This window comes from Gracilinanus agilis, chromosome 3, assembly GCF_016433145.1.
Source record: "Gracilinanus agilis isolate LMUSP501 chromosome 3, AgileGrace, whole genome shotgun sequence".
Lineage (NCBI taxonomy): Eukaryota > Metazoa > Chordata > Mammalia > Didelphimorphia > Didelphidae > Gracilinanus > Gracilinanus agilis.
This window is the reverse complement of record NC_058132.1, coordinates 454,545,549-454,571,116: the sequence shown is the minus strand read 5'-3', so window position 1 is coordinate 454,571,116 and position 25,568 is coordinate 454,545,549. Positions and strand designations below refer to the sequence as shown.

Below are 25,568 nucleotides of genomic sequence, written 5' to 3'. Positions count from 1 at the left end.
AAAGGGAGGTAGAAAAGACAAAAGACTAAAGGTGTCTAAGGATGCTGCCAATGAAGAGAGGGAAGCAAGAACAAAAAAAGAAAACACTGCCAGCTACACACCTGAAACTAATATTTGTATCCTTAAACACTAAGACCTAACTTACATTGTTGGTGTGTTATTATTCCCATTTTACAAATTTTGGAAAAGTTGAGGTTTTGAACAATTTGCCCAAGATCTCACAACTAGTAAGTGGTGCAATAGGGAACTAAACTTTCATCCCAAGTCTCATTCCAATGGCATTTTGTTTTAACAACACCCGTTCTACCTAAGATCATAGGTTTTGGCCAATAAAAGATTGTAGAGTTTAAATCCTCCAATTTACAGATAAAGCTATTATGGTCCAGAGAGATTAAGTGATATTCCCTAAGTCCTAGAAGCAGTAAGGTTCTGAGAGCTGGGATTCAAACTCAAGTCTTAAAACTCTAAACCAAATCCTTTTTCCACCATAGTGTTAGGTTTTTTCTATAGTGCCTAGCTACAAAATCCCCACTTACCAACACTGAGTAAATGGGACGGCTCGCCTCACCCCAAATTTCCAAAATGAAACCTCTGATATCATCAATCCAAAATAAAGGTTTAAATTGCAAACCTACTATTTCTCAAAAATGAGAGAAATGTTGTTAATCAGATGAGTTGAGTCTTACCCAGAAAAGGTATTTTCTTTGTTCTTGCCCAAGAAATTGCCCGGAGTTTTCCCTCTGTGCCCCTATAGCCAAAGCCTCCTGGAACTAGAATACCACTGTAAACAAGCACAAGACGTCATTAGGTAGCTATCCTTCCTTTTTTTTATTTTGTGTGTCACTATCATATACCACTACCACTCCTAGAGAAATAGCATAGCAAATATCAAGAACAATCACCATTATACATACCTAGATTTTTAAACATGAATTAGATTTTAAAAAACAAAAATATGTTCCTGCATAATTTTGATTTTTTTAAACATTTGGTAAGGTCCAAAACCATATAAGAAATGCAATAGCACCTTCATTTCAACTTCATTCATATACTGAAAGATGTTCAAGTTATTTTAAGTTATTTTGTCTGGAATAGGTGTGATCTGATGTCAATTCATCAAGTCCAATAAATATTTATAAATTGGTTGTTACCACTTCTCTTCTTGAAACCTTCCCAAGGATAAAGAGCTTTTCAATCACTATGTGGCACCATTTGGCATAACACAAAACTACTAAATGTTTTCAAGTCTTTTTTGTTCCTATTTGGCATTTGAATTGCATAACTGAGGAAATTTAATACAAGAATAGATCAACCTTGGTTCGTACTCTGCTCCCAACAGATTGTAAGGGTATCTTCCACCTAAAAAAAGGCATTCTAAAATGGTGTCATGAGCTATTAAATTCAAGTGCACACTTAATATCAGGCAAAGCATGTGAGAAGATTAATGGCTACCAAAGACATCAAAGTTCCAATGGATTGATAGATAGTGTGCTTAGAGGTTACATGCAGTGCCATAAAATAATTCTATCTAGGTGGCCCCCAAACTAAAATGTAAGAATGATCGGTTATATGGAAGAGCAACACCTCAGGTAAATAATGGTGGGAGCAAGAAACTATAAAACCTGAGCTAAAAATGACCAAATATTATCAAACCATATTGTAATTTTAACTTGAGATATCAAACATCCTTATAACTGACCCATATAAATACAAAATATAAAAACAAAACTAGAAAAGTTAAAAAATAAAAGTTTTCGGCATGCAATTCTACAGTAGCATTTCTAAGTCAATTCATGATTTATTCTTTCCCTTCTGCCAGCCACTACCCATTTTGGTTACAGGTAACATTTAGTGACCACGAATATATTTTTAAAAATATTTTTATATTATTTTTAAAAAATAGTGAAACAAACAAAACCTCTATAAGAAATATGAGTTATAACTGTTCTAGAATTAGAATAGAGACCCTCCCAAGTATCTGTTGTAAACAATAACAAGAGTACTCACTCTGCTTTGCACAGCTTCTGCCACGCTTCATGGAATCTCACAGGGTTCTCAACCTCAGAAGACTGCTCTAGGTCAATAGAATCTACATACTGAGAAGCAAATCAACAAACATTTAAGCACCTACTATGTGCCAAACATCATGCTAGACATTAAGAACACAAAGACAAAAATGAAACAGTCCCCATCCTCAAGGTGCTTACATTTTATGTGGAAAAACAACAAATTCACAGATAAGTAGATACGAGGTAAATACAAAGTAATTTCCATGGAAGAAGCACTAGTAACTGAATGAAGAGGAAGATCGGGAAAAGCCTCATAAAAAGAGATATCTAACATAATCAACTCATCTTTTATCCAAAAAAAAAGGAATGCCAGAAAACATGAATTTCAAATATCATAAAATAAGCTATGTACTGTTTTGCATAAAACTACATGTATAATTCAGATCAAATTGCTTACCATCTCTGAAAAGAGGGAGGGGAGGAAGGGAGATAATTTGGATCTTATAATTTTGGAAAATTTATGTTGAAAACTATTATTACATATAATTGGGAAAATAAAATATCTTTAAATTTTAAAAAAATCTAACACTAAAAAAAATGCTATACACAACCAAAAGAACCTAAGAAATTGCATATAAATCAAATCTTTCTTTGAGATACACAAAGAGACCCTAGTACTAAAAGTAGTCCTGGAGTGATTCCTCTATAGAACATCATTGCAATGTCATTTTTCATATTTTTAAATGAATCTGATTTTAAGTATTACAGAGCAAGCCCGACTGCATCCTAGCTGAAAGACTAGATCTAGGTGCAATGAATTATTATTATCTCTTATTATTATCTCTAGTGCCCATCCAACATATTCACAGAGGCGTCACTTTTGAACAGAAACACTGGGTTTGCATCTTTGTTTTAGTGTGATCTTAAATGGGCTTTAATTTTTACAGAGTAAAGGCAATGAGGTGAGGAACTGACAATCTGAAATGGAATTATAATTAAAATGGTAAAGTTTCAAAAGACCTAAGAGATGATCAAAGTCCAAATTCCTGCTTTTCTATAAAAAAAGGAAACTGAGACTCAATTAACACAATGGATTAGTGATAGCCAGGATTAAAACTCAATTTGTCGGGCCTTCTAGGTCAGTTTTCTCTCCAGGACATCATGATATTACACTAAATTTCAAAAATGATGAGCAGAGAGAGGTGTCAAAGTAGTCTAAGCCCTATAATCTGCTATCAGGAGCAAAATACAAATCACTACATCTGTAAATTTATGCAGCAAGAGAACATAATCTCAATTAAATTCAAAATAAGTCGTTAGGTTCAAATTTGGCTCCTGACACTTCCTAGCTGTGTGACCCTGGGCAAGTCACTTAACCCCAATTGCCTAGCCCTTACTATTCTTTTGCACCCTGAAACAAATACATAGTACTAATTCTAGGACAGAAGGTAAGGGTTTTTTTTAAAGAAGCAATCTGGGGGGGTCTGATCAAATATTAAATTATTCTATCTACACTTACTATTTGGTAATTAAATGTATACACATGCATATATGTATATATAAGTGTATGGATGCATGAGTATTGACAAATATACTCACATATACATGTATGAATATATACTTATACATACGTACATATATACATCTAATATACAAACATTCATATTCTATATTTGTGCAATGGTGAAATGTGAAGGGATCAATCTAGATGCGCAGCTGTCTATTCTTTTTCATTATCTTTCCCTTTGTTCAGATACTTATTAGTATGTGACTGGGCAAGTCACTTAACCTCTCTGCCAAAGTTTCCTCCTCTGTAAAATGGGGATAATAACAGCACCAAAGTTATCATGAGGATCAAATGAGAAAATTTTTAAGCAGTTAGCACAATGCCTGTGTGTAAATGGAATTAACTCTAGTCATTCATAGCTAAATTCTTTTTCTTCTTTTTTTTTTTTTTAATTTTAAACCCTTAATTTCTGTGTATTGACTTATAGGTGGAAGAGTGGTAAGGGTGGGCAATGGGGGTCAAGTGACTTGCCCAGGGTCACACAGCTGGGAAGTGTCTGAGGCCAGATTTGAACCTAGGACCTCCCGTCTCTAGGCCTAGCTCTCAATCCACTGAGCTACCCAGCTGCCCCCATAGCTAAACTCTTACTTAACCTAGGCATAGAAATGATGTAATTCCTCACCTTCGTTAGTGAGGAGGGGAGACGAGTTAACTACACGTGACGATAAGTAACAAATCAAGAACAAAGGACTGCCCTTTGGGCAGTCCAAATCAATGTAGAGGCTGCCATTTGTCCACTTGAATTAGAGGTGGACCCACGGGAAGTGACGAAAGACACTATCTCTTTAAGTAAGTTAGTTACTTCCTGTTGAGGCAGTTCCCGCCTTGAACTTGGTGCTGAAGGATCTCCTGAGACCACAGAACGCTTCCACTCTGTATTGTCACGTGGGTAAGTTAGGCTGACTTCCTTGGCCTAGCTGGGCCGCTTCCAAACTCTGCCTTAAATAGGCACTATCCTATCTGGTTGCTGGGCCTTGTAGCTTGTAGCCTGATTTATTTAGCCTTTTAACCTTCTCTCTCGTCCAGGCCTAACCAGGCCTGGACTAGCCTCTCCCTTTCTCTTTATTCCTATACTTTTATCTAGTTGTAAATAAATAAACTTGCCTCAACCCGATGCTAACTTGGGTCTGATTTAATTACGGAATCAATCTGAACTGTTGATTCCTGGCAGCCACGTTTTAAATATATATCTATAAAATACCTAAATTTCCCTCTTACACCTGGCATATAGTAAGAATTATATAAATGTTGGCTATTATTATATTATCTAATTATTTTTTTACTTTCATAATCTTTTAAATATACTCTTCATGTTGTGAACAGATCTAACCATTGGGGAAGGCATTTTGGAATTATGGCCAAAGAACTATAAAAGAATGCATACCCTTTGATCCAGCAATTCCACTGCTAGGCCTGCATCCCAAAGAGATAAAAAATATGGGAAAGGATCTGTTTGTACAAAAATGTTTATACCTGTGCTTTCTAAGGTAGCAAAGAATTGGAAAATAAAGGGATGACCCTTAACTGGGGAATGGCTAAACAAATTGTGATATATGACGGTGATGGAAGACTATTGTGCTATAAGAAATGATGAACTGGATAATTTCAGAAAAAGCTAGAAAGACTTCCATCAACTGAAGCACAGTGAAATAAGCAGAACCAGGAGAATATTGGACAAAGTAACAGCAATACTGGGGAATGATCAAATATGACAGACTTTGCTACTAATAACAATACAATGATCCAGGACAATTCTGAGACTTATGAAAAAGCTCTCTACCTCCAGAGAAAGAACTGTTGGAGTATAAATGCAGATTATAACATACGATTTATCACTTGACTATTTTGGTATATGATTTAGGGTTTTGGTTTTATAAGATCATTGACTTACAAAAAAAGAATAATATGGAAATAAGTATTGCGTAACAATATATGTATAACTCAGATTGAATTGCTTCTCAACTCCAGGAGGAGGGAGGGAAGGGAGGGAAACAACATGAATCATATAACTGTGGAAAACTTATGTGGAAATTTGTTATTAAAATAAATATACTCTTCATGATGGATTTCAGCCACAATGGACTTTACTGATGCCCTCTTGAAAAACTGTTATTAAACCATTGCTCAGATCTTTCTCCAGAGAACACTTCTGAGAATTTATTTTTAAATTGCCTTTAAAGTTGAATGTTACTTCTAAATATTCATATGGAATAAATAAAAGACCACTGAAATCACAATATATGATCCAATAATGTATTACAATATCCATGCAGTTTACTAATAATGTAACTAATTACTAGTAGAATGTAACTAATAACATTCTACTTCACCAAGATAGAGGCAAACAGTAGTTTTTAAGTCCCACTATCAGTTTTACTATATCCAAAAATAGTTTTAAATTTGTCCTCATAGGTACATTCAAAGTCCTAATTCTAAAAAACATGCTTTAACTTCATTTCTTTAAGAAGTGAACTCTGATTTTAATAATTAGGATATTCAGGAAAAACAGGTCATCTCACCATTAAATCCAATTTGTGATTAATCGCCAAAGCAGAGTGTTCTAAGGCTTTAAATACTGATGCATAGCAGTCACTGAGTTTGGTATATTTGCCAACCAAGGCTATGGAGCACGTTTTCTGTAATCTTTCATACCTGACAAAAGATTTTTTTCAAATTATTTGCAATAGCACAATATGTAAATCATACCAAGACATCACATTATAAGACTGTTAGACTCTGGCTAGTTGCAAAGCACAATTTTTAATCACTCCCAGTAAAATTCTATTTCTGTAGCACTTTGAGTCAATCAGGAGATATCAAAACCATAAACAAATCTCAGAGATGGAATAGATTAGCAAGAGTTGTAGAAAATTAAAACCTGATACAATGGAAAAAAGGACATTTGTGTGAGAAAGACAGCTTGAGACAGTTCTGGGGATCTGAAAGAAAATTGCCCCTGTTTGAGAGAAGCTCAAGTCAAGATAGAATCTCATTTACATACAACTGTTTTCAGGCTTTGAACAATCTAGCTAAGAAACTATAAATCATAGGCTTGCCTCAGGAATATGAGAAAATTGTACCTTGCTTGTTTGTGAAGATTTGTAAAGGCGTCAACTGAGGCAAATATGGGCTACTGCTCAAGATCTGAGATGTTCAAAGCTATTGCCCCCTCAAACAGTAAAGACTTCGGCTATGAACTCTCTTGTTATTTCTTGATATTTTCAAAGGGTTTTGGAAGTTGGGGAAACCATCCATACAGTACTGTCTTGGGAGCTGAAATTCACTGGCATTATATGGGTATCCCACAAGTCTTAGTGCAGCCATAATCTTTAATAGTTTTAATAGCTTAAAACTGTCCTAAGACTTTGAGGATCTTTTACATATATAAAAGATGCTTTGCCTAAAGAATGTTGGACACAAGCAGTAGCTAGCTGGGTGGCTCATTGGATAGAGAATCAGCCTTAGAGACAGGAGTTCCTTGGTTCAAATCTGGCCTCAGACACTTCCTAACTGTGTACCCTGGGCAAGTCATTTAACCTGCTTTGAATCAATTCTAAGAAAGAAAGTAAGGGTTTGTATTTTAAAAAGAAAGAGGAGATGACTCAAATATCTGTATCTTTGTACAGTTAACTTTGAAAATTCAGAAGGAAAGGTCTAGATATAGCTGATGAAAAAGTCAGCAAATAATAATGCTACTTAATAATTTTGTGAATTATTTCTGGCAACTCATTTCTGAACACAGTCTATAAATCCTGCACAACTGTATAGTGCAAACAATATCTGTATACTTAAGTGAGTCTTGTTACTTTCTGTCTTGGTAGGTGCCATCAAATTGGGATCCTTCAGGATAAACATAATAAAGTAGAACTGAATGTTCCCATGAATGATAATCCTAGAGACTTCCATCAAATAAAAGAATATAAATAAGTGATCAGAAAATTCTATTACCCTAGATCTCTCAAAAATATCCTGCCTTTGCCTTATTATAAAAGGTAAATCCACACATTGACAAATTGTTTTTAATGACTGATCTGTACCTCTTTTTTCAAAACTACATTTATTTATGCTTTATTGTTTTTAAACCCTTACCTTCTGTCTTAGAATCAATAGTAGGTATCAGTTCCAAGGCAGAAGAATGATAAGGACCAATCAAGTGATGTTAAGTGACTTGCCCAGGGTCACACAGCTAGGAAGTGTCTGAAGACAGATTTTATCCCAAGTCCTCCCAACTCCAGACTTGGATCTCTATCCACTGGACCACCAACTGTCCCATTTTAACTGAATCTTAAAGGATGCCAGAACATTCCAGGCATGGGGGACAGTCAGTGAAAAGACAAGAGAGAGGAATCAGCGTGTCATGTATAAGGAACACAGAGACCAGAGTATTATTCAGAGTATGAAAAATAGTATCTTGAAAAAAATTCAAAAAATCCACAAGACAGATTTTTAAAAAGATTTCCCCTCACATTTTGACATTAAAAGATGCTATTTTAAAAGTTGTTCATGTCTAGAACTCTATGCAAAGTCAACCATTAAAGGACAGACTGGTATTAAGTCTGTGGCACTTTATCCTTTTCTTCAGCATAAAAGAAAGAATCTTCAGCCTCCCTCCATCAGCCCAAATTGTCTATCACAAATTCTTCACATGGTGTATGAGATTATGCCTTCATATAAATATTACAATAGGTTGAAAGGCTCACAAGGAGGTGTATGTAATGCATTGCATTAGAAATGTGTAACTCATAGTTGTTTTGATTGTTGTCAACAAATAAGGAGCATTAAAACAACAGAGAAACATTATTTTTTCATCTTCAGGGCAAAGTTAGCTTTTTCTTCAGTAGGAAAAAAACAATCTGTAGCTTCCCTCCATCAGCCCAGACTGCACATCATAAATTCTTGACATAGTGTAGGAGATTATTCACTCACATAAATATTACAAGTAGGTTAAGGGGGGGGGGGAGATCATAATGAGGAATATGTAATGCATTATATCAGTCATGCATATTGTAGCTGTTTTGAATATCATTGACAAATGAGAAATATTGAAACAAAAGAGAAACAGCTTATTTTTTCATCTTCAGAGCAAAATAAAACCCTAAAAGCATTTTTAGGCTTCAGTTTGCTAGTGATTTTACACAAAGACAGTCTCATTACATTGCCCACTAAGCCATGCAGTTGTATGTCCTTCAGGTAAAAGGAAAACACATATTAAAGTCTTTCAAGGAAACAAGTTCCACAACATGCATAATGACTACCATAGTGAAATTGGAAAGACCACTAAAATGAAGCCAAATGCTAAGTAATTATCACAACCAATTTTACCTCTGGAGAAGAGATGCTAGGCACAGAGGTCACAAATACAAGCAAGCAACACAATCTCCACACAAAACACGTGAAGAAGAACTGAAAAGCATAAGGAGAAAAAGTAAATATAGCAGGTAAGAAGGATAGAGAAAGAAAGAAGAAAAGAAGTTAGGGAAGAAGGAAGGGAGGGAGGGAAGGAGTGGGATGGAGGGAGAAGAAGGAAGGAAGGAAGGAAGGAAGGAAGGAAGGAAGGAAGGAAGGAAGGGGAGGGGAGGGGAGGGAAGAAAGAGAGAAAATGAGCATTTATTAAGCATTTACTATGTGCCAGATGCCATGTAAGGGCTTTATAAATATTTCATTTTATCCTCACAACACCTTGCAAGATATGTGCTATTATCATCCTCATTTTAAAACTGAAGAAACTGAGGCAAACAGAGGTTAAGTAACTTGCCCAAGAACACACAGCTACTAAGTGTCTGGAGAGGGATTTGAACTCAGGTCTTCTTGACTCCTGGCCCAGAGCTCTATTCTTTGTACCACCTAGTTACCCTGGATTGAGCAGAGTGAATGATGTGAAGTACGACTGAGTTCCGTACTAAAATTTTGGGGAGGGAGTCACCAACGAAAAGGGAATTCCAGGATAGAAGTTACTCATGGTGGCAATGAGACAACTGAAAAAGAAAATTCCAAAGAGAAACTAGGTATGAATGAGTTGGACTATATAACCTTTTGGGGTACTCCCAACTAAAATTAAGTAAAATATAAAATTTTTTCCAGTATTTTTTAACTATGTTGCATATTTTCAAATGCTCTCCAAACAACATTAAAATTCACATCCTGATGCTTAAAGGGTTAAATCCTTAGTTATCTGATGTTAATATACCATAGTCTTTGGATATAGAAACTACCAGATAAGTAAAGGTGAAATTAAAGACAATCTCATTCCAGATTCTACTTTACAGAGAATTTAAAAATCCTTTAAATAAAACAATAAAAATAAAAATAAAAAAAGATTAAATTATGTCATTTATCAAGACTTATACTATGCTTGAATAAAAGGCATAACTAGAAAGTCATGAGATTTGTGGAATTCGGTCTCAATTTTATAGTCACATATTAAAAAGAAAAATCAGAGGCTCTGAAATAGATTTTCCATAACATCTGAAAATTGGGCTGACCACACTTAATAAAGCTAACTTGGCCATTATACCTAACTCACTTCCACTTCTGGGGGTCATTACCACATGACTCATGCTCCAACTCTCATTTTCTTAACACCTCAGCCCAGCCTCCCACCAGTGTACATTTGGATTCTAGCACTAGTTCCCTTGGCCCTAACTGAAAAAACTTAAGCCTCATTTTTGAAAGGAATCAAGTCCCCCATATCACTTCCCAGCCATATCTACACCATACCTCTCTCCATTTCCAGTTCTCCTTTATGAGCTATCTTCCCTATTAGAATGTAAGCTCTCTGAGGGCAGGGACAGCCTAGATTTCTCATACTGGTAATCCCAGTGCTTAGCGCTTAACCCAGTAACTGGCATGTAATTAGCATTAAATAATGATTTTTCCATCTTATACAATCAAGCAGCCTGATAATAAAGTTAAAACTACTAACTCAAGAGGAAATTGTGACCAAAAAAAAAAAAACTAATTCCTACTCAAATAAATTTTCATTAGTTTCATATTTCCTGAAAAAATAAAATGACATGAGACTGGGGAATAAACTCCAATACCGTCAAAAAACAATTTTTAGGGATAGCTAGGAGGCTCAGGGAATAGAAAACCAAGTCTAGAGATCCTGGCTTCAAATCTGGCCTAAGACACTTGTGAAGATGAGATTAACTATTCCCTGCCCATTTTTAATCACCAAAAGCCTATACACCCCACTTATCCTTAAGTATGGGAAGGTCTGTGACCCATGTGTATTGAAGTGGGTGACGAATCAGAATTGACTGACTGCCCCCCTGGGCAGTCTTAAGCAAAGCTTTAGTTGTAATTGGTCCACGTAAAGTGAAGGGAAGGCACAGGAAGTAATGAAAAGAAATGGTCTTTAAAAGTGGCAAGAACTTCCTATGAGAGGTTTTTCACCTTCAACTTGGCCCTGGATGAGCTCCAGCTGAGGACTGCTTTCTACTTTCTATTAGGACTACCACATGGGTCAATGAAAAAGGCTGACTTTGTTTCCCTGACTTGTTCTGGAGGTACTAACCTCCAGAGAGGCCTCTCATCTTGGAGGAGGCCTCATGGCTAAAACCCTTCTTTAATTTACCTCTGGGCCCCCTTTGCTGGGGCCTCTGAAGCCCTGCCTGGTTCGGACCAGGCCGGAGTAAATATCTAGTCTCTGATTTTCTTACTTTTTCACTCTTTCTCCTTTTGTAAATAAACTAACATAAAAAGTTATTTGGAATTGAGCCATAATTCCTGGCAACCACACTCTTATAAATTTAGTCCAACTTTTTTATTTTTACCCCTTACACACTTAACAACTTTATGAACCTAGTCAAGTCACTTAACCTCAATTGCCTATCCCTTACCATTTTTCTGTCTTGGAACTAATATTTACTATCAATTATAAGAGGAAAGTTAAAAGTTTGGGTTTTTTAAAGATAATATTCAGATAAAGTCAGTCAATAATTATTTGTTTAGCACCTACTATGTGCTAGGAACTATGCAAAGCATTTAGGATAAAAGAAAAGCAAAAGACAGGATCTACTCTCAAGGAGATCACAATCTAAAGGGGAAGTCATCACATAAACAACTATGCACAAATAAGCTATATAAAGGATAAATTGGAAATAATCAACAGAGGAAAGATTTAGAATTAAGGGAGATCAGGAAAGGCATTCTATAGAAGATTTTAGTTCATGCTCAAAGGAAGTGAAGAGATGGAGAAGAGTAAGGAAGAATGTTCTTATTCCAGGTATAGGGAGACAGACTGGAGATGAAGTTATCTTGTAGGAGCAATAGCAAGGAGGCCCATGTCCCTGAACCACAGAGTATGTGACAGGGGAATGGAGTAGAGTGAAAGAAGACTAGCAAGGTGGAGTCATGGGCTAGGATGGGAGACTTGTAATAAAGGGTTTTAAATGTTAAAGAGAGAATTTTATATTCCACCATGGAGGTGAAAGGGAGCCATTGCTGTATAACAAATAGGGAAGTGACATCATCGGATCTGTGTTTTAAGAAAATCCCTTTGATAACCATGTGGCAGATAGATCAAAGAATTTGTAACGGGAATATGGACCAGCAGCCTATTGCAAAGAGTACCTGCATAAGATGATAAGGACCAAATCAGAGTGGCAGCATGTTACTGGAGGGAATGGGGCATATTTGAGAGATGTTACAAAGGTGCAATCAATTATTCTTTGCAACTAACTGGATATGGGAAAGAGAGAGATGGAGAAAGGGAAGTAAGGAGGGAGGGAGGGAGGGAGAGACAGAGAAAGAGAGAGACAAAGTCAGAGAGACAGAGAGTGGGGGAGTGAGAGGGAGGGAGAGAGAAACAGAGACGCTGAGGAGAGGGAGAAAGAGGCAGAGAGAGAAAGAAACAAAGACAGAGAGAGGGAAGGGGAGAGATGGAGAAGGATGGAGGGAAGAAAAAAGAAAGAGGGGGAGGGAGGGAGAAAAGGAGAGAGAGACAGAGAGAAAGGGTTAGGGAGAGACAGAGGGAGAGAGAGAGACAGAGAGAGAGGAGAGGGAGACCGTGAGAGAGGGAAAGAGTGGGGAATGAGAGAGGGAGAAAGAGAGAGGGAGAGAAGTGGGGGGAAGAGATCAGAGATCAAGATGGGGAGGGAGAGAGAAAGAAAAAGAGAGAGAGAGAGAGAGACAGAGACACAGAGACACAGAGAAGGAGAGAGAGAGAGAGAGACAGAGAGAGANGAGTTCATGAACACAAGAAAGAATGCAGTTTCTCAGAACACTATTTGAAGCTAAATTCTCTTCAAATTTATCTTTGCATAAGCTTGGGGAAATCCTAGGTACCAGAAATATTCAAAAAGAACCATAGAACTCTATTATGAATAAAGCTTATTATAAACACAGATAAGGAAAAGTTTCCCTGGTTCATGGGCTTAGAGCTGAAAGAATCTTTTCTTTAGTCTCCTTCCTCATTTTATAGATAAGGAAACTGAAGCTCATTAGGATAATATCCAAGGTTGCACTGTTAGAAAATGGCAGATCCCAGATTTAAATTTAGGATTATTTTCTGAATCCAAATTTAGTTCTCCTTCCATTACATCAGGCTATCCCCTTCTCAAGTAGCTCTTTTTACATGAAAAAAAAAATTACAATCTTACTTCTATGATTAACAGTCCTATTATTAGAATACACTGATTGAAAAGCTACATAATGGCAAAAAGCTACTATGAATATTTGGTAATACTTTAAATTGCACTCAATTAACCACGACAGCATCTAAATATATTTTTTAAGTCATCTATATAAGACATAGTGCATAATGTCAGAAACTCTTAAGTTAGGAAGTTCTGGATTCAAATGATGCTCTTACACAGGCTAGTTTTGCCAGCAAGGGAAAAAATAATTCAATCTCTAAACATAACATGGATGAGTGAGGAAAGTATTGAATTTGGATTCAGAGGATCTAGGTTTGAACCCTATCTCTACTGGGACAATAGAACTAAGAAATGATCCAAAGAATAAAAAAGGTTCATTTCAATGTCTGACCTTGACAAAATCCCAGCCTTTCTAGGTTTTAGTTTATTTATCTATAAAATGAATGAGTTAGCCCAGACAGACTTTTAAGAACCATTCCAGCTCTAAAAATATATAATCCATGATTTCCAGGCAATATTAAATTACAAATAAGCTGATATAGACAGATACCTAAATTGATATATATAGAAAAGCTATAATTGAAATGTATAGATTTATATAGGTGTAAACATAGATCTCAATATTTATCTTACTCTCCATATCAGTCTCTCTATAGAGATATATCAACCCCTATATGTCGCTATACTTTTATTTATAGTTATCTATAAAGACAAATATATTGGCATCCAGGAAGCCTACAAAAATCTCCAGATCTTCCCACCCCTACTCAAATACTCTTACTCAAAAATGTACCCACCCAAACTATCATCCTTATTTATTTATATTTAAAAGTACAAGGCACATATGAAATACTGAGTAGTCTTGATCAGATAGATCTGAGTTCTTGTCCTACTTTTGACACTCCCTGACATTGGCTGTGTGTACCTTAGTCACTGAGATCCCCAAATAATTCTAAAAGACAACTAGGTTGAAAAGCAGATGCTGATTTGTATTAGTAGAAGGCATCTCCTCACCAGAAATTCTATATACCAATGAAATCACAGGTACAGTCTAAATGTATACAAAACATTTACTTTTGTTTCTCGATTATATTTATGTCATTTAACAAATACTATTTTGTAGCCTACAGATTTGCAGGTCCCTAAGCAATGATTTCCATAGACCCAAGGGGCCCACTGGCTAAGAAATACTGAGAGAGCCTACAGATCAAATCATTATTCTTCCACACACTTAGTATTCTAAAAAGGATTCTACTTCTATATTGGTGACCTTATTACCATACCTGTCAGCCATATTTTTCCATTTGAAAAGCAGGTCACTTGCATGGTCATCAATAGGCAGGTCCAACCTCTCTTTAAAATATTTGACAATACCTTGATCTTCCAAAAGGACAGGCACTCGGTAAGTGGAAGAAACATCATGGATAAATATCACCTGTTAAATTGTGAGAATACATCTTACTTTGGCAGAACAGGCTCTAAATGTGAAGCTTTACAATACTACTATGACATCTGTCAGCTCAGCAATGAAACAAGAACCAAAAATATTACAATTGCAATTAGACATTATGTAACAACAGTTTACCATTTGCAAAGAACCTGACATATATTGCCTCAATATTCTGACTTCTTTAATGAGAGCAAAGTTTAATATAAAAATATCACTTGTCTGGATTGTTAATCACTAATTTTAATACATCTGGTAATAAAGGATCACAGACTAAATATCTGGAAGAAATCTTCATTTAGTCCAACTCTCATTTTACAAGTGAGGAAACTAAGGCTGAAAGAAGTTAAATAATTTGCCCAGAGTCACATTGGTAGTGAAAAGGCTAGAATTCCCACAATGCCTAACAATCCTATTATCTCTGTGACTCTCTCTCTCTCTCTCTCCTTCCCTCTTCTATCTCTCTGTATGTGTGTGTGTCTTTGTCTCTGTCTCTGCCCCCCCACCTTATTTCCTGGCAGTAATTTCTTTCATCTTTCAAAAGTCCTGCTTAAAACATTCTCTTATTCAACTCAATACAGTAAGGCATTTATTAAGCTCATCAGGTGCCAGGTACTGTCAGTCAACTTTTATTTAGTACTTACTATGTGCCAGGCTCTTAGTTAAAATGGTTGAGAACCAAAGAAAAGCAAAAAACACTGTCCCCGCTCTCAAAGAGGTCACCCTCTAAATGAAGAGGACAATAAGTAACTTTAAGAAGGCGAACAGAAGATCTACACTATGTAAATGGATTATAATCTAAGAGGGAAGCTGCTAATAGCTAGAGGAACCAGGAAAAGCTTCCTACAAAAGATCAGATTTACTCTGGGCATTGAAGGAAGTCAGGGAAGCCAGGCTCCTCAGTGAGGAGATAATTCCAGGCATGGATAATAATCAATGCAAAGGCATGAGTGAGAAAATGGAGTTTTATGTGTGAAGGACAACAAGCAGACCAGTCTAGATATATTTTGGAGTACACAGAAGGAAGTAAAATGTAAGAAAGACTTCAAAGGCAGAAAGGGTCAAGCTATGAAGGAATTTAAATGCCAAGGAAAATAATTTATATCTGAACCTGGAGGTAATAGGGAACCACTTGAACTTATTGATTAAAGGAGTGAAATGGTCAGACCCATGCTTTAGGAAAATTACTTTGGCAGCTAGACCGGAGAGGGGAAGAGATCTAAGACAGGGAGATTAAGGCATCTACGATAGCAGTTTTGTGAGTGGAGGAAAGTAGACATACTGTGACAGTAGAAATGGCAAACAACAGAATGCATATGTGGGATAAGGGTGAGGAGACACCAAGTTTATGAGTTTGATGGTACCCTCAAAAGTAACTGGAAAGTTGGAGGTCAATAGTAATAGGAAAATAGGAAGAGGAAAAAATAGAAATAGTCCTTACACAACCTATTTTTATTTAATTTTATTTTTATTGTCATGCAAAACATACTTCCATACTGTTGTAAGAGTAAACTCATACATAACCAAAACCCCAAAATAAAACCATGAATACCCTGATGTGAAAGATGACTCCAACAGTTCTTTCCCTGAAGGTGGGTAGCATTCCCTGTTGTCTTTCAAGATTGTCCCAGATCATTGCATTGCTCAGAGTAGCCAAGTTTTCACAGATAATCATCGTCCAATATTGCTGTTATTGTATACAAAGTTCTCCCAGTTCTGCTTACTTCGCTCTGCATCCATTCCTGCAAATCTTTCCAGCTTTTTCTGGAATCATCTTATCATTCCTTACAATATAATAGTATTTCATAATAAATATGTATCACAGTTTGTTTAGCCATTCCCTAATTGACAGACATCACCTCAATTTCTAATTCTTGGCCTCTATAAAAAGAGCAGCTACAAATATTTTTGTACAAGTAGGTCCTTTCCCCTTTTTTATTATCTCTTAGAGATACAGACCTAGTACTGGCACTACCAGATCAAAGAGTATGCACAATTTTATAGCCCTTTGGGCATAGTTTCAAATTGCTGCTCTACCTATTTGTCCAAAAATATAGCAGCTCTTTGTATGGTGGCAAAAAATTTGATATCAAGGGGATACCTATCAATTAGAGAATGGCTGAATGAGTTGTGATATGATTTTTTTAAACCCTTACCTTCTGTCCTAGTAACAACCCTCTGACAGAGAGGCAATGACTAGGCAAATGGTGGAATAAGTAGCTTACCCAGGGTCACATAGCTAGGAAGTGTCTAAGACCAGATTTGAACCCAGGTTCTCCTAACTACAAGCCTAGCGCTCTATTCACTATGCCACCTAACTGTCCCTGAAGTATGTGATTATGATAAGATACTATTGTGCTATAAGAAATGATGAAGAGGATAGCTTCAGGAAAACCTGGGAAAGTTTATATGAACTCTTGCAAGGGAAGTAAGCAGAAAACAGAGAACATTGCACTCAGTAAAAGCAATATTATAAGGATGATCAACTGTGAAAAACTTCAAGACAATGATCTCAGCCATTTTCAGAGATCTATGATAAAAAATGCTATCCACCTCCAGAGAGAGATGTGATGGAATCTGAATACAAAATAAAGCATACTTTTTTTGCTTATTTTTCTTGTAGTTTTTTTGTCTGTGTTTCCTTTTGTAACATGGCTAATATGGAAATGTTTTATATGACTTCACATGTATAATCCATATCAAATTGTTTGCCTTCCCAAGGAGGGAGCAGGGAGTGAATGTGGACCTCAATTTTTTTTAAATCAATGTTTAACTAATACAAAATTGAATGAGGGGGCAGCTGGGTAGCTCAGTAGAGTGAGAGTCAGGCCTAGAGACAGGAGGTCCTAGGTTCAAACCCGGCCTCAGCCACTTCCCAGTTGTGTGACCCTGGGCAAGTCACTTGACCCCCATTGCCCACCCTTACCAATCTTCCACCTATGAGACAATACACCGAAGTACAAGGGTTAAAAAAAAAAATTGAATGAGCAGAACCAGAACAATTCACCTAGTTGCATTAATATTATAATCAACTTGTAAAAGATTTAGTAACTCTGATCAAGACAATAACCAAGCAAGACTCATGAGGAAACATGCTATCCACCTTCAAAGAGAAAGCTGATGGTCTCAAGAGTACAGATTTAAGCATATTTTCTTCTCTTTCCTTTTTCTTCTATTGTACTTTATAAATGTAGGAATTTGTTTTGTATGACTGTACACATTTATTAGGGGTTTGGGTTTTTTTTTCCTTCTCAATGGGCTAGAGAAGAGAATTTAGAAAATAAAATATAGTTACTAGGAAAAAAATCAATGTTGAAAAAATTTTACAGACAATTGAGAAATATTTAACAAAACAAAAATTATTAGAAAAAATAAAAATTTAAAAGATAATCCTTGCCCTAATAGAGCTTACACACTACTGGCAGGGGATGTGGAGGGTAAGGGAGAGTATTATATATGTTATTTTATTTATATATATATATATATATACACACACACATATATATATATAAACACACATAACAACATACACATAGATACACACACACACAGAGAAGTAAATACAAAGTAATTTCAGAAATAATACAACAGAAGCAATACTTCCAGGGTCCCTGCCCTGTAGGCTAGAGAAAGTTCTTTTTTTCCCTTTAAAAGGTATATGGAGAGGGCAGCTAAGTGGCTCAGTGGGTAGAGAGCCAGGTCTAGAGATAGGAGGTCTTGCATTCAAATTTGACCTCAGACACTTCCTAGCTGCGTGACTCTGGGCAAGTCACTTAATCTCCATATCCACAAAGTAAGAGTTTTAAAAAAAAAAAAAAGGTTTGTATTATAAGCTGTCCCTGAGACATGATTGGCCCAAAGAACTAAGGTTGGAGCCAATGATATGGCTTCCTGATCACATAAGGGTATAAAAGAGGCTAGCCCTTCCCACAAGGAACCATGGCCAGCTAGGTGGCTCAGTGGATAGAATGCTAGAGTTGGAGAGAGGAAGCCCTGAGTTTGTATCCTTCTCAGAACTCACTTCACTTTTCTGGACCTCAGTTTCCCTATCTTTATTGAAGGGATTGGACTTGATAGACTCTAAGTTCCCTTCTAGCTCTGTGACTATGATCCTGTGATCCCAAAGGGTTGGCAAACTCACTCACTATGAGTGAAACACAACACCTTACCCTGATGAGCAGATGTATTTGCACACAGAGATAAAGGGGCTCAGTCTGCCTGAACTAATGTTATATATCTTTTCCTAGTTATGACAAAGTAAACTCCCTTTGTTAAATTTTAGGTGACTTGTGAGTGTCTCCTTTCATTCCAGTCTCAAACCTAACCTCCCAGACCAGTCTGGGTCCAATCAGGTCACCCAAAAACTTGGGAAACAGCCAACATCTCAGGAAGAAATACTTGAGTTGAGTCTTGAAGGGAGCAAAGGATAAATTGGAAGTAAAGAAGAATATTCAATCAAATGAGATAACATATATAAAACATTTTGTAATTCTTAAAATAAAATATAAATGCTAGCTGATATTATTATTCCAAGGCTAGGGGAGAACCTGTGCAAGGGAGTGGGATGTAGAGGGAGGATGATGGAAATGAAAAGCAAATGGGGCAGTTTGGCTGGACTGTAAAGTACATATGGGAGAAGAAGTAAGCTAGAGCCAGATTACTGGGTTTTAAATGCCAAAGGAGTTAGTATATCATCCTAGGGGCATTACAGAGGCAGAAATACTTCTGGAACAAGAGAATGAGAGTGGCAGATTTGTGCTTTAAAACTTGTAAAGGTCTCATATGCAAGATATATGAGGAACTGATTCAAACTTTCAACTCTAAGAGTCACAACTCAAAATACTGAAGATCTAAAGATCTGAGCAAGCAGTTTTCAATGGAAGAAATCCAAATTATTAATAATCATAGAAAATATTAAAAATCACTAATAATTAGAGAAATGCCAATTCTCTGATGTTTCCCTTTCATAACCATCAGATTGACAAAGATAACAAAAGAGAAAAAAGATAAATGCAAGAGGAATTGTGAGAAAGCAAGGACAACAGTACAGTCTTTCTGGAAAGCATTTGGAACTATGCTCAGAAAGTCACCAAACTGTGCCTACTAGTACTATGCCCCCAAAGAAATCAAAGAAAGAGAAAAAGGATCTATTTATACAAAAATATTTATAGCAGCAATGGACAAAAAACTGGAGACAAGGATGGGGGAATGGGCTAAACAAAGTGTTATATATGAATGTAATGGAATAATACTATTATGCCATAAGAATGACTAAATGGGCAATTTCGGTAGAAACTGAGAAGACTTTTATGACCCAATGCAGAACAAAGTGAGCACAACTAGGAAAACAATTTATTCGATGACAATATTACAAAAATCTGATCAACACATTGATAAACCATGAGTCCAAAAAGAGTGAAGATGAAACATACCACTTGTTTTCTAACAAAGGGGATGAGCTTAAACTACAGAAAAAGACAATTTAGGACATGGTCAAAGTAGAATTTTGTCTTGCTAAACTCTCAACTATGGGTTGAGGTCTTTTTTAATTTAGTTATTTATTTGCTCATTGGGGGATGGAGTGGACATATAGATTATTTTAATTTTTAAATGCTTGTTAATTGAAAAAAGTAAAAATAGGGGGTGGCTAGGTAGCTCAGGGGGGATTGAGAGCCAGGCCTAGAGCAGGAGGTCCTGGTTTCAAGTCTGACTTCAGATACTTCCTAGCTGTGTGACCCTGGACAAGTCACTTAAGCCCCATTGCCTAACCCTTACTGGTCTTTTGCCTTGAAACCAATACACAGTATTGATTCTAAGATGGAAGGTAAGGGTTTAAAATTTAAAAAGGGAAGGAAAGGGGAAATAATCCATAAAAAAAAAAAAAAAAGAAATAGTTTGTATGGAAGATGAGTATTAAAAAGATCAGTAGCTTGAAATATGCAAGATCATGGAATTTAGAACTAAAAGGAAATTTTAAAAAAACTTTTAATCTACATATCTCTGTTATGAGGTTTTTAACATCTGTTCTAAGGCTTTGTTTACTTTTTTTAGTGGAACTATGGTCATATACAGTTAATGTGATGTGTGTGTAAATGGAATTAGTTAGACTCGTACTTAAACCTAGGCATAGAAATGATGTAATCCTCACCTTCCTTAGTGGGGAGGGGAGACGAGTTACCCACATGTGACAATAAGTAACAAATCAAGAACAAGGGACTGCCCTTTGGGCAGTCCAAATCAATGTAGAGACTGCCATTTGTCCATTTGAATTAGAGGTGGACCCACAGGAAGTGACGAAGTATGTGAGTTACTTCCTATTGAAGCAGTTGCCCTCTCAAACTCAGTGCTGAAGGATCTCCTGAGACCACAGAACGCTTACACTCTGTATTGTCACGTGGGTAAGTTAGGCTGACTTCCTTGGCCTAGCTGGGCCGCTTCCAAACTCTGCCTATCTGGCTGTTGGGCCTTGTGGCTTACAGCTTCATTTATTTAGCCTTTTAACTTTCTGGACTAGCCTCTCCCTTTCTCTTTGTTCCTACTCTTTACCTTCCAGATTGTAAATAAACTTTCCTCAACCCGATGCTGATTTGGGTCTGATTTAATTATGGAATCAACCTGAATTGTTGATTCCTGGCAGTCACACTTTAAATATATATCTATAAATAACTAAATTTTCCCTCTTACATGTGTTGGTTAATTCTGCTCAACTTCTTTATTAGAGGAAAGAGAAAGTATATATCCAGAAATTAAGGTTCTATAAAAACAAAAGATAATAATATCTTCTTTTTTTCATTCAATTCATTAATGTTTATTAAATTATTTACTGAGTAAAAGGCCCTTAGCCAGTGATAAAAAGACAGAAATCAAACACCCTAGAAAGAGCTTAAGCCCTATTGAGAGAGGAGAGATGCAGATATAACATGTACACAAGCATACTTCTTCCTTTGAATTCTAATTTGAAGAGAAAAAATGGATTTAGAAGTGGGAGAAGAGATGAAGAAAAGTTTCATATAGAAGATGGCAACTGGTTTGAGCACCAAAAGAGTTGTGAGTACTAAAAAGAAAGAATAAAAAAAGGAGTATAGATCAGGAATGGAGGAAGGGAGAAGAGGGAGAAGACGACAAAATATACAAATGCAGAGGAGTGAAATGTTTCTTTGGCATAGGAAATAACAATCCAGACTAGCTGGAAAGTAGAGTGTATGAAGGACTGTAATATGAATTAAGGCTAGAAGTCAGCTCAAGTAGCTACTCTGGGGACCCAAGAAGTCTAGAATCATTGAGAAACCTGGAAAACTGGTCAGCAGGAACCCCTGAAGTCCCTCCAGCTACTACTACAGTTCTTGGAGAAGAAGAAACGATCATCAATAAGCAGGATGGACCCAAGTCATGCTCTGGATTTCCAAAAGATATGGACATTGAGGAAGTTGCTTAAATAGCCAAGAACTAAAGTGAGGGTGACACAACAACCTCTCAAAATGCCTCATGTTTTCAGATTTTAAGTCTCCACCTACCCAGAGAGTATAATAGGACTTACAGGTTTTTCTATTTCACATTTTAAGACTTTGCCAAAGGACACTTGTGTGTCTTTTTATATTTTAACTATTTCTTTTAGATGGGAGGAATAAATAGCTTTTCTATGCCTGATCTATTTGGTATATTTCTAAAAGGGTCTGACACCCTCCGGTGAACCAAACCTAAGCTTTGCCTAAGTAAGTGATTTTGGGGACATAGAGTATAAAGAACCAGAGACAATGAGGGCAGGGGGGTGGGGAACTCTTCTCTTTAAGAGTCCATGTTTCTCCAAGACTCAATCAAGTGAACACGAGCTTAAAGTTCAGGCTCTTTAATGACAGAGGATGCTCTAGCACCTACCCTGGGCCAGTGTTGGGTCTTTCTTTACATAAGAACTGCTATGAAAACTGGAAAGCAGACTGGGCAGAAATTAGGTTTAGACCAACATTCTGTAGGGCATAGGTCTACCTAGTCATCATTTATCCATTTTAGGCATCATATATCTATCTAGTCCACACGTCACTTAGGCAAAGTTAAATTTTCCTAATTAGAAACTTAAACTACACCTCTAGAACTACCCCTGGGGTCTATTAAGTGTTGTTGCTTTATCTTTTTTTTCCATTATATTCATTTTTGCAATAAAGCAATCTTTTAAAACCAAAACCCCAAATCATATACCCATATAAACAAGTGATAAATCAAATGTTTTTCTTCTGTGTTTCTACCTGCAGTTCTTTCTCTCACTGTGAATAGTGTTCTTTCTCCTAAGTATCTCAGTCCCTTGCTTTTAGTAGCAAAGTCAATCACATTTGATCATCCCAATGTTTCAGTTACTATAAATAATGTTCTCTAGCTTCTGCTTATTTCACTCTGCATATTTTTGCTTTATCTTGCCAGATCCAAGACTCTATCTTACTTTCTAGAAGGCCATCTCCAAACCATGTTTTCTAGCTTACATTAATAATTATGTACATAGACTCCCTACATTAGAATGTAAGATCCTTGAGGGTTGGATTTGCATTGTTTGCTTGTAATTTGTATCTTCAGAAATTGTTACAGATACTAGAATATAATAAGCACTTAGATGCTTGACCTTTCCATCTATCTAGATAGATGCTACAAAAAGACAAATGTTCTAGCTAGAAAAAATCTATATTAGTATATAGAGGCAGAGGTAAACAGTTTTAGATGTAGTTATACATGAGAACAAAGATAAAGATGTATATGTACATGGAAATAGATATAGATATACAGAGAGATTTGCAGAATAAACTCAAAATAGATGAAATCTGACTATAAAAGGTCACACCCAAAAAAAATTTTTTTAAAGAAAAGAACAAAATCAAGTTCCTTTTACAATTCTGGTTAAGGAAGAATTCCTAAGTTAACAAGGAATAGGGGATATCATAAAAGATATGATACATATTTTGACTACATAAAATTTAAAAGACTTTACATTAAAAAAATCAAATAGGTAGAATTAGGAAAGAAATAGTAGTAGGAAACAAATTTGCATTAAATGACATTGATAATGGTCTGAATACCTAAGACATTAAAAAAATTGACACAAACTTATGACACTAAGAACCCAAAAGATAATCAAAGGATATGAATGGTTTAAAACAGTGGTTCCCAAACTTTTTTGGCTTACTGCCCCCTTTCCAGAAAAAAATATTACTTAGCACCCCCTGTCACATATTATCACCGCCTCCCTGGATTGCTGCAGCACCCACCAGGGGGTGGTGGCACCCACTTTGGGAATCACTGGTTTAAAAGAATTCTAAACTCTAACCCACATGAAATACTACGTAAATCACTAATAATAAGATAAAGGAAAATTAAAACAACTTAAGTTTTACCTCACACCATACAAATTGGAAAAGACAATAAAAAATGATATCTGTCAATGTTGGAAGGACTGAGGGCTAACAGATCTTGTTGGTGGATCTGTGAATGGCATAACTGTTCTGGATATCAATTTGGAATGATGGGGGGAAAATGTGATAATACTTTCTCAAATCTTTTGATGCAGTAATTTCACTACTATGCATGTAAGACAAGGAATTTAAGGGGAAAAAAATCTCCAAGCAACAATAGTTGGATATGATACCATTCTATGGTAGCAAAGAATTGAAATTAAGTGGGTTCCTATCAAGTCAGGAATGTCAAAAAACAAAGTATAGTACATGAATGGAATACCATCATGTAGAAAGACATACTGAAAATGGAGTTCACAAAGAATCATGAGAAGATCCTTTTGAGATGGTACAGAACAAAATAAGTAAAATCACATGAAAAACAATATAAATGAAAAGATCAGTAAAAGGAAGTCACAGACTTCCTGGTTAAGATGGCGGCAGAGTAAAAAGCAGCTGCTTAACCTCTCCTAACCTAAACATATTGGACTCCTCAAGAAGACATAAAAACAAATCCAGAGGAACAAAGGGACACCACAACAGGGCACAGCATTGGAGGTGCGTGTAATCAGGGCATTTCCATGCTATAAAGGGGTGAAACAGCTCTCACTAAAATGTGAGCTGAGCAACCCCCTCCCCCACCCCACACCACCTACAATGCCAAAGCCAGCGCAAAAGACTTAGAGTAAGTTTGGGGCACTCATTAACTCCTTGGCATCTACCTGGGGTCACCAGGGCCTGCTCCTGAGAGCAGCAAGACTTAAGACCCCAAGAAACTAAAGAACGTGTGGACTCTGAACACAGACCCTGAGCGCATGCACAAGTACGGGGGCGGATGAAAGCTGAGACATGGATCCTAAGCGCAGGCTCTGATCTTGAGTGGGGATCCAGTGCAGATGGGTGCATGACTGTGGAAGCAGCGCCCTGAGACTGTTAAAGGAGCCTCAGGCAGAGGAACAAGCAAGGGGACCACCAGGAGGCTTGACCCTGAGAACAACTAGACCTCAGACCTCAGGAGCCTAAAGCGTGCAGACAGACCCTGAGTGTGAGGATAAACCTGAAAGGGCGCAGGGCTAACAATAGCAAGCCAGAGACAAGAACCCCAAAAGAGAAAGATCATCAAGAAGAAATCTGTAACACTCAACAACTTTTACACAAATAAAATCCAGACAACAGAGCAAACAGCAGAGGAGAACAAACAAGTAATCATATCCAAACCTTCCCAAAATAACGAAAACAGGCCACAAGCTATTGAAGAGTTCAAATCTGAGATGATGAGGAAGATGGAAGAGATTTGGCAAGAGAAGTGGGAAATACAAGAGGAAATTAACAGGTTAGAAGACAGAAACTCCCAATAGGAGAAAGATGCCCAAAAATCAAAAGAAATGGTGAGCAAATTGGAAACCAAAATCTGGCAAGAAAATAACAGTTTTGGGGGTAGCTGGGTAGCTCAGTGGAGTGAGAGTCAGGCCTAGAGACGGGAGGTCCTAGGTTCAAACCTGGCCTCAGCCACTT

General features: G+C 36.7%; 1 protein-coding gene across 1 annotated transcript in view; it reads right to left on the bottom strand.

Moving 5' to 3' along the window:
• The window catches only part of CTPS2 (CTP synthase 2), a 139,548-nt gene that overhangs the window by 80,121 nt on the left and 33,859 nt on the right, over positions 1-25,568 (bottom strand). Inside the window, exons 7-10 of the mRNA XM_044670348.1 lie at positions 14,459-14,610; positions 6,096-6,228; positions 2,008-2,096; positions 687-781 (exon numbers count right to left, since the gene is read on the bottom strand). Of these exons, the coding sequence (XP_044526283.1) occupies positions 687-781; positions 2,008-2,096; positions 6,096-6,228; positions 14,459-14,610 (469 nt within the window). The remainder of the gene's footprint in view (positions 1-686; positions 782-2,007; positions 2,097-6,095; positions 6,229-14,458; positions 14,611-25,568) is intronic.